Genomic DNA, 16552 nt, shown 5'->3' on the forward strand with positions numbered 1-16552 from the left:
GGGGGGGGGGGGGGGGGGACCTGTAGCGGCTGCGGGAAAACGCGTCGGAACGTCGCGTTACGTGCACGACAGTTATTATCGTCAAGATAATCCCCGCACCTTTTTTATCGTCGACACAGCGACCGCCGCGACACCGTAGCTTTCTGTTTGCAATTTTACACGAGCGACTTTGTACATGCGTGTGCGTGTGCGCGTCAGAGAGGCGCGGGTGTATCGCCAGTGACGTATTTTTCTCTGGTCTCTTTCTCTCTCGGTGTGGGCGTGCGCGGCTCCTTGGTCGCGCGATTTCTTACGAGTGAGATAACAGGAGCAAGAAGAATATAAAGGAAGGTGGAGACGGCGAAGAGATGATTCGATTGGAAGTTGCAGCGTGAGAAGACGCGGCGGTCTTGTTGTGATGGATGCACGGGAAGATGCGCGGAGGGTGGACCACCCACCGGACGGAGTCGAGAGCGATTGACTGGAGAACGCGTCGATCTCTCATCGCGGCTCAAATTGCGCGCGCTTCAGCTTCAGCATGGAGCGGCGGGGCGGAGAGGCGCGGCCGAAGATCGAGATCGTGCGCGTCTCGTCCATCGAGCGCAGCAACTTCCGGCCGTTGGACGGGGTGCAGCTGCGCGCGACCTACAGCCACGTGCGCGTGGGGACTTACTGCCCGGAACCGGAAGCCAGACTGGCCGAGAGCAAGCCGCCGATCGAGCAGCAAGCACGACGCTTCAAGAAGTGAGTACACGCCCGCGCGAAGAGATTCTTTGCTTCGATCGCGCATGAAGAGAAACGCGTGGTTTAACGTGACAACGAACAAACCGTTGGGGGGAAGTAAAATTTCTCACTCTTACGCACAGAAAAATATCATTCTACTGCTCAAAAAAGAGTTTACTTTGTAATTACTTCTAAATAATGGTTATCTTCAACAGTCTCTTTTTCACACACGGAAAAGAAAATTTAGCTAAATTAACCATATATCTGATGAAACATGAACGAACCGAAATTCTGGTTGACGTTTACCAGAAGCTGACGTTTCTGGTCAAGTTAATAATATTTTGGTTAGACAAACAAGATTTCTGGTTAATCAGAATTTGCAACTGCTCAAATTGAACAGTTGCAAGTTCTGGTTGATCAGTTAATTCGAACAGAATTCTAGTCTTTCTTAACCAGAATTCTAACTTATTCATATTTCACTAAATATTTGATTAATTTAACTAAATTTTTTTCCCGTGTGATAATATCCATTATCATGTATTCAATAGAAGAATTTTTATTCTCTTTACAAGGATATTATAAAATTTTATCTAAGAACAAGTTGGTTCGATTCCATATAAGTAAACCAGAAATAAGTAAATCGGAAATAAGTAAACCCGAAATAAGTAAACCGGAATTTTGTTCTAACACTCTTGAGTGAAATGGTAAACTTATCAGAATTCAGAATGTATTTTTAATAAATCTGGTGCTTATGATAAAAAATTTATGATAAATTTGCGGATGTATGAACTTACGAAATACTTTAGACAAGTGACAATTATTTGAATGCAGTATGTATTTTTCTGTGTGTATATGGAAATCGAATTTGGTTTTAAACAAATCTTTCTCCTCTGTGCGTGAGCAGCGGATTTGAAATTCGATTGGCAGCTAAGATCGATATTAATCGATTGATCAAATTCTGATCTTGATATCAATATATGATCCGATAGAATATCCGTCTAGAATAAATGTATATGCTCCGACGGATATATTTTCCGTTGCGATAAGGGAATCGCAGTTTCAACGAGATAACAATTTCGCTGAACGATCGATATCGTCGGTAGGTACCTTTTATCTCGCTTTACATCGTATTTCAGCGATAAGCCGGAAATCGTTTGTTTTTTGAGATTCTTTGCTGGTCACCGATGATATACGCGCGCGAAACATGATCGCCGACCTGAGAAACGACGCGTTTTTGCAGAAACTTGGGACCAGTATCAAGACTGCTGAGACGTCGTCATCAGGCGACATGCCTTGCCACCAAATCCTGTGATAACATTTATAGCGTGAATAGAAATAGTAATTCTCTGGATTGGAGGGTCGGCCAGAGCGCCAACGAGCAAGGTAATTCACTCGTTATGCGATTCTTATAAGACAATTCCTACTTCAAGTTGAAAAAGATATCCTATTTTCAAGCTGGCGCCCGCCATTTGATTGTTGAAGACCTCAATCCTTGTTCTAAATTCTCTCCGATAAAAGTGCTTCTAAATGCCACTGAAAGTTAATCAAAAGGCTTACAAGCCATATTTACAGACACTTTCATCGATAGAAGAGAATTGAGAATAAGAGCATTAAATAAAAAACTCAGAAAAACTACAAACGCGAACGTTTAAGAAAGTACACCCTGATAATTCCAGTTGACCTTGACGTCAGGAGCTTGACGCTCCTGTTAAAGGAATAAACTTTAGCATGCCACGTGTCCCTTCGAAAGTTCGCTTCACTTCACCTTCGTCTACCAGCTTCACCTACTCTTCAGTACATTACCTGTTGAGACACTTGACGGGCGGTCATGGTAAATCATTTCGGGCTTCTCTGTGAAGGTTTGCAAGCCAGACAGAGCAGCAGCCTGGACTGGAGGGTAGGACGGTCCGTCACTTTCGGTTCCAACAGGCTTCATTGGCGGGACGCGACGCGAAGCGCCGAGCAGCTTTCTCGGAGCGCGCCTCTCACTTCCGATCATCTCCAGACGCCGAGCACGAGGTATGCTGATGCAGCATTCGCGCCGCGTACGTTCGTTGTTCGCATGCAAGCAAGTGCGCTGTTCGGCGCGCTCGCACGCGAGGGCGAGTAATTTATGATAAGCGCATTCGTTCGCGGCCGTTTCGCGCGGCAGACGAGCGGAAAAGTATAACGGTAGCGAGCAGTCGAAAAGAAATCCAGCGGCGGAGGTGAGACGAGTAGGGATCATCGGCGAACGTGGCGGATAAATCGCCAGCAGATCCCAGCAACGAACGCGGAGGAAGAGGAGGAGGAGGAGGAGGAGAAGGATTCCAGGACACGCGAACGCGATGGCCGAGTTGCATTAAAAACAGTCGGTTAATTTAGCAAAAAAAAAAAAAAAAGAAAAATAAATAAAACGGAAAAGAAATGGGAAAAAGAAAAGCGCGGATTGCTATCTCTATTTGATGAACGTGTAATGTAATGGAGATGTAAAACTCTCGGTGGAAACGTGAAGATCGCGCGGCACGCACGAGAAGAGGATTAATTGATTACGCGTTGATGAAACAATTAACGGGGCCCGAAGACCGTACTATAGGCAGCTTTCATTCGGCATAGTTTCGCCGCGTTATGGAATATGCGCGGCTGAACTAGCCGTCTTTCTTGGACACTTGAGACGCGACAGAAACGCGTTCATCTCGGCAGAAACGATCGACAAGCAACGACGCGACAAAGATGTATAAATTGTGTCAGTCGTGACGTTGTTCGTTTGCCAAACGCTAATTAAGCCGAAAGTACCAATTCCCGGGCAAGCACCTAATCCTGGGCATTCATATTGTTTTGGTTTTCAAATTTTTACTATTTAAACTTTCTTAACATAGAATATTCACTGAGAAAAAATTTACTTGTGGTGTGTCGAGTTTATTTTTGCGCGAAATAAAGTTTATTTCGGCGAATAAACTTGATATCTCACAAAGAAATGTTCAAATATTTTTTATCAAAGTATATGCATGTATTCAATACATGTATTCAATATATGTATATATGTTTTTTACGTTGAAAGATTAAACAGTTGTATTTAAAGACTAAATATCAATTTTTGTTGGAATCATTAAAGATTCAATAGAAGTCAGAAGTTTAATGACTATTGCCTCTAATCGGAGTATTTTTCTGTATTCACCAAGGATTTAAAAGTACACTTTAATTACAGATAATAATAATTAAGCACCTATTAAGCTAATTTGCTGATGCGCGTAGTTACGTATCAATCGTGAATAACGGCAATCTCGATCCTGATGAACGATCGATAAATTGTCGCGAATATCGTATTTTCATGAGACACCCTCGCCCTCGTCTCGTCATTGTCTTCATTGCGTCCCGCTCTCTGTACAGGATGTGAATAGAAAAATATTACCTTAGATCGAAACTTGTGTCGTTGCTGAGGCGACTTTCTCCACGCCTGTCCCGTCCCGGAAGCAAGGGCTCCCTGCAATCGTCACCGACGATTTGTCCCTGGGTCCAAGTCGAATATTCGACGGAATCGATCGAGGGCGGCAGGCGGGAGGAGTCGCAGGAGAGCGACGCCAGCTTCCAGCAGGAGCTGCAACTGAACGAGCTGCGGAAACGAATGGCTGGGATCGCCTCCACGTCCCAGGTAGACTAGCAAGTTACCGGACGATCCCCTATGTTCTTCATCTCTCTTTCTCTCCCTCTGTCTGTTTCTCTCTCACTTTCGCGCGCGCGCGCGCGCGCGTGGTAATCGACGGGTCTAATTACGAGTAACGAGCTCGTTGACGGGATGAAGCGGACGCTTTGCACCGTCCATTCCGTCCACACACGTCGCGACGAGTTAATCGGATGTTAGCCACCGTCTTGAGACGCCCCATTATAAATCGTCAACCTTAAGCCGACAGCACACACAGAAATGTAAATATGGAACTCGAGCTGAGTAAGCAAATTAACCAAACACGGTTAATTATTCTCTTTACGTGTGATTCAATTTGCTTGCCATTTGAACTTATTGTTTACGTCCATGTGACCGCAGATCCAATTTTAGGATTGTGTGTGTGACATTCCGAAAAACACAAACAATGAGACGTAAGTAGTAAGATTGTACTGAAAAAACGTTTGGTTGGGTTAATCAAATTTCTGGTGAAAAAAATATAAACGAACCAGAAAATTCCGACTGAAGTTACAATTCCGTCGGAGTTGATCAGAAATCTCATTAACGTCGACAGAATTCTGGTAATTTCAGACAGAGAATTTTTAGTTTGTTCATATTTCATCACAGAAATTTGATTACTTCAATCAAACTTTTTTGTGTGAGATAGACTTTCTACAGACTCCGGTTATATGTATAATCGAGCCTATTGGGAAGGGGGAAGATTAACTGATAAAAAATGGCCGACTGAAATTCCTAACTCCTCTCTCTCTTTCTTTCTTTCTCTCTCAATTTTTTTGCCAACAGCAATGTGAGTTATGTCCATTCGTATAAACGCTACTTAAATCTTAATCTAAGTTTCAACTCTATTCAGACGAAGACTTAAACGTAGATTAAGTTAAACGACAGCATTTGATAAAAGTCAGCATTAGCAACTCTGCCAGTTAACCATCGGCTAAGATTGACCGGAGTTTGGAAAAAGTCAATCTGGGTCGGCATAAAAATATGACCAAACGCGAATAGTGACACGTGGAAGAACTAATTTCCTGCTCCTGACGTCATGATTTAGTACGATCACACGAGCAGGGAGCCGCGGAGCCCTGAGCAGCGATCAGACGAACGTACACGACTACTTAAAGAATGTCCGATGAAGTCACGCGGAACGGAACCGTATTGTATAGGTGCGCCCATTAATAGTTTCCGGCGTGATCGCTCAAAATAGAAGACGCGGGAGAACGTTCGCGGACGAAGTCCCCTATTCAGTTCGGCGCGCTCCAACCTTCCTCCCCGCTCGCGTTCGACGACGAAGCCGCGACGTGCCGTGCTGATGTTCGCACTAAAACGGCTTATCACGTGTTAGGTCACCACGAAGGCGGTCAAGGATGGCGCGGGACAACAGAGCTTTCCGCGACCCAGGATTCAAGTGCAGGAACCCGATTCCGAGTGCAATCACCACGTTCACAGAGCGTAAGCCTCGCTTTTCTTTCTATATCTCTTTCTCCCGAGACCTTTCCTTGCACCAACCAGTTGCACGAGTTGCAAGATCTTAGGACTGGCGGAGAATAGCGAGATTCTGAGTGAAAAGGTATTTGAAGCGTCAGAATTACATGTTTTCTCATCACGTGCACATGTTTTTAATTGATCCAATTTCTTGCTCTCTAATACACGTATCACTCACATTCAATGATGACCGAAAAGGAAGTTTCTGCACTGAGAAAAAGATACTTGAAAATGTATTTGTGGGATACAAAGTTCATTTAATGAAATGAACTTTATATCCCACAAATAAATTTTCAAAAAATTTTTTTCAGCGTGGTATACTGAGAAAATATATCTAAAAAGTAAAAACATTTCTTCGGTAGATACTAATAGCATATTTACTTAAATCTAAATTTCTTTATTTAGATAGAATAAACGATTGCTTTTATGAAAAGCTTAATGTTTTAAGAGAACGTACATTTTATTATTTGAAAAATATTTTACTATTAGTCTAAGTAAATATGTTAATAGTATCCATCGATGAAAAATTTTTAGTTCTTAGATATTCTTCCTCTCACACACCGTGTATAATACTCAAAATTTCTCGGAATGAGATTTTACTCCGAAAGTAGAGTGTCCAAAGCGAATCACTCGAATTCGAGTGCTTTTTCATTCGTAAAGAGTAGTCTCCATTCCGAAGCGTCGGATGGATATTTTTCGGATAGCAATATTTTCCTTACCGTTATCAGTGAAGCTATCGCTTTTCACATGTTTTAAGTGAGATTCCATTCCGAGAAATTTAGAAAGTAATAAACAACAGCTGCAATAACGTATGCGCGAAGCACCGAGATCGGCGTCGAAACTTTTCCTTCGGGCTTTCCTCTTTGAGCACACCACTCCGCTACTCGACTTGCATGAACCCCGTAAAAAACGTTTGCCGTGACTCTCACGAATGAAACGAAGGGTTCTGTCACACCATCTATAGAGCGCATTCAATAAATGACTCTGTACGTTCCTCCATTACGATCTTGATCTTAAAAGTGAGTGAGATTTCGAAGTACTCGCTCGCATCCACTGTGTATTCAAATCTTGCAAAATCTCTCTAATGAAAAACTTGTTTAACATTGCTGACTCTATTCGTGTATTTTCTCTCGAGATATCGCCGAACGCTCGAACTTAACGGCGCTTTGCACGAAAATTCAAACGCGCACGCATTCGTGCTCGACGCGTTTGCCATCGCGAGGAGTGAAGGACCCGCTAAGTGTACCGATGAAATTCATTTAATGTATAATAAATATTACACAACATATATACACACAATTCACTTGCAAAGAAAATACTACCGATCTCGATACGAGAACGTTTGTTGACATTCATACAAGATTTGGTAGAGCATATCTTCTCCTATTTTTTTTCTAGTTACTTTCAATAAAATCACACCGATTTGACAAGAATATTACTGTACACACGACATTCCCACACAATTGACGAGAAACTTCAGAAAAATACTCCATTCGTCGTAATGATGAGAGCAAGTGATTGTTAACTCGTGAAAGAAGCATTCCCCGAGCTTTCACGAGCTACTTGCGAAATTCTTACGATCTCTCTCATCTTCACGATGAATGAGACGTGGGTGGATTGCATAATCTCGAAAAATCAAGATTCCGAAACTTAAGAATTGGGACAACGTCCCGAGAAGTCGCAATCGCGAGAATCGGATACAGAGACAATCTCCCGAAATATTGAAAGCACGAAGTTGTCCCAAAAAGTTATACAAATTGCTGAAAACTTCAGGTCTTCAATATTTCGGGAAATTGTCCCTATGTACTCGGTTTTCGGGATTTTCCGGGGCATTGTTCCGCTTTTAAAACTTCGGTACTTTTTTCTCTTGGGATTGTGCATGTTCACCGAAACGTGCTCCTGAAGTTTGGTAGTCTATATATTTCAAAAACATGCCTCTGACGCGCGACTACTCATAATACGTGCATATCAAATTGTAAAAATAGTCCTTGCAATAATGATTGACGTAATGATGAACCCGGCAGATGCTCGAGGTCTTGTAGACTAAACAAAGGTGATTGTCCTTTGCCGGGACGTGAACCAATTCGCCCTTCGGGTCGAGGGGATCCACGTAGTCTATGGAGTCGTCAAGTTCCTTCGTGTTATCAGTGTGAAACTGTATTAAAAGATCCAGTTCTCCGAGCTCCGACTCGGCGGTGGATCTCCCCTTGTCCTCTTCGTCATCTTCCTCGTCGTCATCGACTTCCCTTTTGTCCTCATCTTCTTTCTCTTTCTCCTCCTCCTCCTTGTCAGCGCTGTAATCCGAGTCCAAGTTGCTCAATATGTCCGAAGAGTCATTGGAGGATTCTATATCACGTCTGGCTATCTTCAGGTCAGTCTCCGACTCGCTCGAAGACTGCGAGGTAGGACTCAGCTTCCTTTTCAGGCTATCTCGCGTGTCACACTCGCGAGCATTGTCAGCAAATTTGGTCTTATCGTTGTGGTGGTTGGTGGATTCCGCGATCATTTGTGTAATGTTGTTCTCATCTTCGCTGTCGCTGCTGAACTGCATGTCGGGGTACTTGTTGATATCGATCTCCTCCTCGTCTATATTGTTGTCAGTCGACGACACCGTCGACTCGTTGCCGTTCGTAGAGCTCGCAGTCTTCATTCTGTCGACCATCAGCGTGTAGCAGCCCTGCGACCACCTCTGTAGCTCTACCGTCATCTTAGGCTTCATGGACTCGTTGTTGGGCGTCAGATCGAGATCTGTGTAAACCTTCAGCTGTTGGAAGAAGGAGATGGACTTGAACATGTTATAGAACTCTTTCAAAAGGCGCGGCAAGGTCTGCTCGTCGGCCACCTCGTAGCGACGTTCATCCGCGGGGCCGACCATTCGCCAATGGATATCCTGCGACGTTAGGTCAGCCGAGAGTGCTTCATACATGTCCTGCTTGAAGAAGTCTTTGAGAAAGATGAAGGAGTTAGTCTCGACTTCCTCCTGGATCTGCTTACCGATGTCGGCGGTCAGATAATTCTTCGAGACCCAAGAGTCCAGCTCTATCTTTGCGTTGTCCGGCTCGATGAGACTCTTTGTCTGTATAGACCTCGCTGGCCTATTGCTGCTCCTCTTGGGGCCGTGAAACCAGCCGTTGATCGACCATCTCATCTTCTCGGGAGATATCACCTCGGCCACTTGGTGATAAGAGTTATCCACGACTTCGAAGAAAACGAAAGAGTTGTATTCCGGCATAATTGACTTCACCACGTCTCTCGGGAAGCCGCCTTCGCCCGTGTCGAAGAGATCCAAGGCGCCCCCGTCCTCGACCGACCACTCGTCCATTATGTACAATATGAAAGCTATCCTTCTGTCATCTAAGTTATCGTCATGGCACAACAGATGGTCAGTGTCGAAGTAGATCGAGCACGACATCGAGATCTTCCCATTGAGCGTGATATCCGTGTTCAGCTCCATCCACAACGCCACGTCCTCCCGGAAGATCTCACGTAGCTTTGTCAGGTACTCACTCTCGACGGTGTCCAAATCGGTTGTCTGTTCGAACTGGTAGAGATCGACAACTTTGCGCTTAAATTCCATGTCTAATAACTCGTCCTTTACCTTCTCCAGGAACTCTTTGTTTCTGAGGAAGTTTGTTATTTTGCAGATTCTAAAGGGTTTTGACATGATCTCAATGCCGCTCTCCTTCCAGTCACGAAAACTCTGCCAGTGATCTGAGAATGTCTTCTGCAGTTCGTTGGAGATTACGTGTTCTGAGAGATACGAGTGTTTAATTGTCTGTGACTCTGTGTCTGTGTCGGCCATGCTTCTAGTATCTAATATTTACTCTCTCTAGATATTTGATCTGAAAATGTTGTGTCCTTTAATTCAATATCCTTTCAATCTTCTTCTCATACAGCACGCTCTCACTAGGTTCAAAACACTAATATTGCACATACGTTACTGCTGCGCTCTGGCATAGAAATCTCCTCGATCTCAATGTATTCGACCACAGATCTTCTAGCTAAATTTTTCTCTCTGTTGCCAAGTGTCTTCTTTACTGGAAGAGTTATGATATCTCATGCTTTATTCCTTGTGAATCTGACTGGACGAGCTGTCAGTTCACTCAAGGAGAAATCACAAAATGCTCACGACTTGCAACTATAATTATTCCTTTCTCTCTCTCTTTTTCTGTCAGTCCTCGAAAATAATACGCGATTCTCAAATGTATTAGGTGCATACGGTACCATTTACCAACAGTAACCTCTCGAATCTCAGATCGTCGTCTCGCCAGCAGGGGTCCTAAGTGATGTCGCCAGCAATGTTTTCTGTTGTGTCTCTTCGCGTTGATGGCGATGCCGAGGCGGAGAACAATAATGTCGCGATGTCGCACGATGTCATGCGTCCGTCGAGAACAGTACGTCTTGGCAACGTCGTTGCTCTTCAGTGTGTGCGACCCACGTGGTCAGTAGTGCCACATGTAGTACCCTGCAAAGTGGAAGAAGATCGGATTAGTCGTCTTTTTCGTAAATGTTACGTTGACTGTGTCGCCGCGTTCGGCAGTGGTAGTTCGCCGGTTATAGTGCTGGACAATCTTACGTACCGAGAAATCGCAAATAATGTCTGAATTTGGAGAAGCGGATATTTTGGCGGCTTCGTGCCTGGACAACGCCAATTGACGACTTCGGTAACACTGACGGAGTAATATGTACTAACCTTACGGAGAAACATCCGCCCGATCGAAGATAGACAGGAACGTAACGCGCGATCTCAGCGCTCCCGGCTAACAATATATGGGGTCTAAAGCCTAATCTACAATAAAATTCTTTGCTTCCTGTTTCTTTCTTTCTTCTTATCTCTTTCTGACTCAAACTTTAAGCCAGAAAAAGACTGAGAACGAGAAATAGGAAGCGAGAAGTATATTGTAATTAAGTTTAAACGAAATATAATTTGCAATTGTACACTCAGATACAGAACGATTTAGACATAACAAATGTAGTTAGGAGCTCACCAAACTTATTATTATTGACGGGCTTACTCAGTAATTATATTAGAAGTTTTTTTTTATTTCATTACATGTTTTGTTATTTTTAATTGTTATCACTTATCATTTTTAATCATATCATTATTGCATAAGCCAGTCGATAATGATTGTGAATTTTCATAGTTTGGTGAGCTCTCAACTTCATTGTGTCCAAACTGTTTTACAACCCATTATACACGATTATTAACTTTGCACATAGATGCTCAAGATCGATAATTGTATGAAATTCCGCTGGATAAGTGTTAAAGTATACGTGACGCCAACACGCTGCACAAATAACTGAACATTTATCGGGTCATTCGGATCTTATATGCAATTTTACACTTTTTACACATGATTTTTCATTTCATATTGCACAGTGCCGTTCTACCTGGAAAATATCGAGCGATATCGCTGTCGCATCGTCAGATTCCCGTTCCGGCAAACGCATTTATAGAAACATCGGACGATAAACTCCTTTCTTGGGTTCTCCACTCAATTAGCGAAATTCGACGCGTTCAAAGTTCGCGCGTTCGCTCGCGGGTTAGTTGCCGCGCCGGCCGCCAGACGTCGCCAGCGCCGCGGTCGCAGGCAACATGGCGGACGCGTGTCGCGTTTGACGGGTGCCGTTGTGGTCGCGTGCGGAGATTCCGGGCACATCTCGAGCGCGAAACCGTGCGTGGTGCCGTGCAGTGAGTCGCGTCGATATCCGACCTTGCCGCGAGGATACGTCCGCCGGTCATCCTGGAGTCCGACGCAGTGGGAACGCGTATACACCGTGAGTAAATAAATATCACTTCCGAGATCCGCGCGTCAGCACGCGCCATCCGTATAACTGCGTTATGACAAGCCTCGCGTTACATGGCAACAAATTTCGCTCGGTCCCTTCCTCCCTCGACATTTTCTCTCGACCAACGACCCCCGAATTGTTCGCGATTCCCTCTCTGTCTATCTGTCTGTCTGTTTGTCCGTCTCTCTCTTCCCCTTCCTCCTTACGAGTCGCATTTCTGCACGTCGCCTATCCGCTCGCAATCGTCTCGGCGAGGGTGGGGTCCTTCCGCAGCCACGGCCAGGTAAACACACGCTCCAGGACACACGGTGCTCCTGCGGGGAGAGAGAGAGAGAGAGAGAGAAAAAGAGGGCTCTCGCTAGTGTCCTTTTGTACGTTCCGCTGGGCAGGATCGTCGGTTGCGTTCGCACAGGTCTCGCAAGTATCACCACCTGATCACACGACTGAAAGGACACCTGGCGATCCGAGGGCACCTCGTGTCCCTCGTGAAACTTGGTTTCCCTTGTGCGAAGCAGAATCGCCGAGGGATCTCACGCGTACATTGCGTGGAGCGATCGCAGTAGAGGTTACAATTTTGTTTACGCGTCCGCGCGTGAGTCCTGCAGGTCCTGCAGGAGTCGCTCTATTTTGATTCCTCCCGAAAGTGCATCTGCGTGCCCGCATTGTATCGGCCGACTCTCTCGCAGCAGGTGTGTATTCTCTCCAGCGTGGTCATAAGGCACGGCGCCTGATGCCTCAACTCGGCAGTGAATCGTGATCGGCGTGACGGTGCGAGAAAAATATTCGACTGCTCCGGGGCGAGAACGATCACCGTCGTGTCGAATTGGGTCTGTTTAGTCAGCGTGTCGCCTTTTACGGAGTCGGAGTTGACTCGCTCATGAAGCACACACCACACGTCCATCTTCGCGTCACATCGTTGCACCTCGTTTACACGACACATTTCACATCCGGACAGTCACTTGCCGAACGCAAGTCACCGATCGATGACTCGCTGTATCCGGTGCAAAGGGAGTCGAGCGAGTCGACGGGGCGATCATTATACCCCGTGGCCGGCGTAGCAGCGCGCCTAGAGTCGCGATCTCGCGACCGATTCGACTCTTCTCCTTTCTGGTTCTCTCTTTTTTTTTCTCAAATCTAGAATTAACAACTTTCGAACTCTGCGTGCAAATATATTCCTTTGCTTAAGAAACCTTCAAGTCGATCGCGAGAACATTCCTGTTTTACAGCTTTATTATTTATTCTTTTCTTTGTTTTGAATCTGCCAGTCATTTGTGTTATTCTTGTATTACTTAGATTCATAGTTAATTTTCATTTTTCTATCACTTAAGCCATAAAAGATTCATAATCTCATGGCTCAGTAAACTCTATTCTATTTTATTCTATTCTTTCTCTCTCTCTCTCTCTCTCTCTCTCTCTCTCTCTCTCTCTCTCTCTCTCGCGAGCTCGTGGGATTACATCCGACCGGCCTTGAATCGTGCTCGCGACTTTCCTCGCGGCTCCTACCGCGATTATTATCCTCTCGCGAGGAACGGCGAACTCGAATTTCGAAACTTCTCCGCGCCGGCATTCTGCCATGGCAGGTTCTTCTGCCTCCACCTGCCTCCCTCTCACTCCTCCCCCTCTTTAGCCCCCTTTGCTATTCACCTTCTGCCGTGCGCGATATCGCCGAACGGCGATGGTCCCGGCCGTGGTGGAGCGGTTTAACGTCGCGTTCAACCAGTCGCTACGTTTTTCCCCTGTTTCGTAGATTGCGCGACTACTATCGATCAGCGAGTGCAGTCACGTATGTATATGTGTGTATGTGCGTGCGTGCTCCGATATACTTTCGGCGTCGTTTTTCTTACAGTCCGTCTAGGTATCGTGCGATTGACGTTCACCGCGCAATGTTGTGGTGAAAATTCGGTCTCTTTGTCGGAACGTCGCGACATTTCTTCTTATCGATCTTCCGCGTTGCCTTCAACTCTCAAATTGAAGTTCCTTCCTCTTCTTCAGCTGACAGGTGAGACAATGGTCTGCGGACTCCTCTAGACTTTGCCAATTCTAGATCTGTGCAAATATCCGCGTCGAAAATCTCATTCTCGCAGTAGCTTCAAGCTCGTGCATTGCAAGTTACGATGACTCAACTGGTCGACCCAGCTGCGCGAATGCCGTGCAATCATGATCACCCGATTGGTCGAATTCTAATCAGCAATTTGCAATTCTCGATAACCAATGCGTGTGACGCCCGCCACGGGCTCTTACAATCGGTTCTCACAGAAGTGCGGCGCTCAACGCGCTGTGATTGTCGCCGGTTGCGCCACGAAATATTCGTTTATTTTTTCCCGTGGGAACAAAAACCCGATATACGATCAATCATATCTATCATATCATTTGCATGGCCGATAAGGAGCTGAGTCGAACGAGCTGAGGGGGATATGTGCCTTCCGGATATCACATTTATCCTCTGTACAGTTGAATTGTCAGTCAGATTTTTTGCACAATCGGTGGCAATTAGCGCGGCAGTCAATGTGTCGGAGGTGATGATCGACGCGCCGCTCGGGAGAAGAACGCTCCCGATGGTAGACGGGGATCCCTAATCGGTGATCGCACTTGCCACGATGAGGTGGGTCATTATCCTTCCCCGTCTGGCCCCTCGCTGATGGAATACCACCGGCGAGCGCCGAGTTTAACGATTGCGCCACTTCACTCGCTGAACTGTCAGTCTCGCCATTAAGGCGTCGTTGAAGTTCGCGGTACGTCGATTAATACGACCGTACTCGCGCGAACCGTTACGCGCGTCTCGCACCAGGAAGAAGTGAGATACGTCCACGCACGCACGTACGCACGCATGTACGTGCGTACACGCACACGCGCGACCGTGTTGTTTTCTGCTCCTTTTTCACTCGGTTAGCGGTGTGTGCGCGCTTAGCGGTTTCCAGCGACGACGATCCGGCCGGTATCGTCGTGAATCAGCTTACGACTCGAATTCGCAAATTATGATTGGGTGTAAAGCGATAATTTATAGCTCATTGCCCGCTCACCGCATCGGGGAGATTCCCCTGTTTCGTGGCGGACTCTCGATCAATCTGATCTTTCGATTCTGCTTCCGAAGAGATCTGTCTTACTTTCAGTCTTCACGACGTTCATTTGCATATTGCAAAACTCGCAAAAAATTCAACTCTGTGTGCGCTATACATGCACTAAAAGGGAATACTTGACAATTTGCTGTATGCAAAGTTTATTTCTGTAAAAATAAAATTTATTTCTCTCTGAATAAAAATTGGTAAATTTTATGTGCCGTAAATAAATTTTTAAAATATCCTTTTCTTAATGCGCCACTGTTAGTGATAAAATTGGCATCCCTCCTTGCAATCGGACAGAGTCTCAGTTAGAATTCCACATTAAAATCGATTTTGAAGAACGGATTGTGAACTTCACAGCCGATAGCGAGGCTCGCTTAGGATGACTTCTGACGGGCACTCGAGTTCCCGATAGATAAAAAATGCATTCGCAGCATAAGTCCCATTCTACAATAAACTAAGTTTTAAATTCCAAGCTTTATGCTTCAGAGAAATTATATCGATTCTAAGTCTCGAGTATTAAGCTTTAGATGGGAGTTAGCCAAATCGCTTAAGGCTTAGGACTTACAATTAGAGCAGCGCGAAAACGTTTGAAGCCGGAAATACATCACAGTTTAGAGCTTAAGACATAAGGCTTAGGACTCAAAACATCTGTTGTAAAATGGGACTAAAGATAGGTACGGAAGATCTCCGGAATAGGTGAGTGTAAAGGAATCTTCAAGTCGGCTGATCACTCTTAAGAGCAAGCTCGCACCGGCTGCCAGTCTGCATTTATTTATTATATAACGGTGGTGCCATTAACCGTGTCGAGGGTTACCCCGGTGACCCTGTTTACGTTGATTTCCTCTAGCCAGCTAGCATTGTACCTATTGTGTCAACGACGCGTTGCGTATAAGGGACAAGGAGAACCTCCTCCACTGCCGCCCCCAACACGGCTAATGCAGCCGATTTTACGTACACTAGGATTCATAAATGCCTTTACACTTCTGAAATCTAGAGAATTGGACTTTTTCGATCTGGCGCATCGCTTCTCAGTGAACGTGAATCGTGACAATTAGTTGTCTATTCTTTCAGTAACTACACTGAGAGAAAAGACTGATAACTATAACAAACTGCATTTAGTTACAGAAATTCATTGAATCCTTAGTAACTAATAGTAAATAGGATAATAATTATCAAATATTTAATAGATCGGGAGTATGACGTAATTGCATTCACAGTAACATCAATTAAATAATTTAGTAATAGTTACTTAATGTTAAATATTTAATATGAAATATATTACAGTTATGAACAGATATTTGATAATTGTTATGAAATCGTTATATCCCATATAATAAAAAATTCAGTAGGTACGAGTTCTATTTTGTTACCAGTATAAGTATGTTTTGTCGCAGCACAACGAAAAATTCATTCATTTGCAACTATTACATCGTTTCAATATCTATTATTACAGATAGTTGGTTGAACCTAAAAATTTTGTAACTATTACAAAATCGCTTATTTTGCTCAACTATTCAATAAGTTTTATTTACCAAATATATTCTGGAAGCAAATAAATTTTACTTCTGTCAAATAAATAATTTATTTTACAGAACTAAATTAATTAATAAGTATTGCCATAGCTTTGGCTCGCTATATTTACGTCTATCATTTAGTAATAGTAATCAAATTTTGATAATAAAATTTACTAAATTCTTCTCTCAGTGTAACAATCACGATTCATGCTTACTGAGAAGCGATGCACCAGATCGAAAAAGTACAATTCTCTAGATACCGGAAGTGTAAAGGCACTCATGAATCCTAGTGTACATTCTCTCTCTCTCTCTCTCTCTCTCTCTCTCTCTCTCTCTCTCTCTCTCTC

The 16552-nt window shown here is 44.5% G+C and overlaps 2 protein-coding genes across 6 annotated transcripts; one reads left to right on the plus strand and one right to left on the minus strand.

The window, feature by feature from the left end:
• Nucleotides 1–19: 19 nt before the first annotated feature.
• On the plus strand, nucleotides 20–6183 carry LOC116852398. 2 transcript variants are annotated; one of them, XM_032832704.1, is made up of 5 exons: nucleotides 20–723; nucleotides 1943–2085; nucleotides 2562–2721; nucleotides 4099–4333; nucleotides 5700–6183. In XM_032832704.1, exons 1-5 carry the CDS (start codon nucleotides 518–520, stop codon nucleotides 5808–5810), a joined length of 855 nt encoding a protein of 284 aa, XP_032688595.1. In that variant the 5' UTR covers nucleotides 20–517; the 3' UTR covers nucleotides 5811–6183. The 2 variants fall into 2 exon arrangements, with proteins under 2 accessions (XP_032688595.1, XP_032688596.1); XM_032832705.1 differs by lacking the exon at nucleotides 4099–4333 and having other exon boundaries at nucleotides 5700–6182.
• Nucleotides 6184–7082: 899 nt separating this feature from the next.
• On the minus strand, nucleotides 7083–13610 carry LOC116852405 (prolyl 3-hydroxylase OGFOD1). 4 transcript variants are annotated; one of them, XM_032832721.1, is made up of 4 exons: nucleotides 10420–13610; nucleotides 10064–10304; nucleotides 9776–9876; nucleotides 7083–9681 (listed from the first exon to the last, which is right to left on the minus strand). In XM_032832721.1, exon 4 carries the CDS (start codon nucleotides 9639–9641, stop codon nucleotides 7788–7790), a length of 1854 nt encoding a protein of 617 aa, XP_032688612.1. In that variant the 5' UTR covers nucleotides 9642–9681; nucleotides 9776–9876; nucleotides 10064–10304; nucleotides 10420–13610; the 3' UTR covers nucleotides 7083–7787. The 4 variants fall into 4 exon arrangements, with proteins under 4 accessions (XP_032688612.1, XP_032688611.1, XP_032688610.1 ...); XM_032832720.1 differs by having other exon boundaries at nucleotides 7083–9876; XM_032832719.1 differs by having other exon boundaries at nucleotides 9776–10304.
• Between the last annotated feature and the right edge of the window lie 2942 nt (nucleotides 13611–16552).

Source organism: Odontomachus brunneus, unplaced genomic scaffold, assembly GCF_010583005.1.
Source record: "Odontomachus brunneus isolate Ranch 3 - 2012 unplaced genomic scaffold, Obru_v1 Obru_scaffold_222, whole genome shotgun sequence".
NCBI classification, from domain to species: Eukaryota; Metazoa; Arthropoda; class Insecta; order Hymenoptera; family Formicidae; genus Odontomachus; species Odontomachus brunneus.

What these genes read in the sequence shown, in the direction of transcription:
- LOC116852398 (XM_032832704.1), top strand. Translation starts at nt 518, where the DNA reads ATGGAGCGGCGGGGCGGAGAGGCGCGGCCGAAGATCGAGATCGTGCGC. An exon ending in CAAGCACGACGCTTCAAGAA is followed by an intron (nt 724 to 1,942) that starts GTGAGTACACGC and finishes GCGTTTTTGCAG; the next exon opens with AAACTTGGGACCAGTATCAA. An exon ending in GGATCGCCTCCACGTCCCAG is followed by an intron (nt 4,334 to 5,699) that starts GTAGACTAGCAA and finishes ATCACGTGTTAG; the next exon opens with GTCACCACGAAGGCGGTCAA.
- LOC116852405 (XM_032832721.1), bottom strand. Translation starts at nt 9,641, where the DNA reads ATGGCCGACACAGACACAGAGTCACAGACAATTAAACACTCGTATCTC.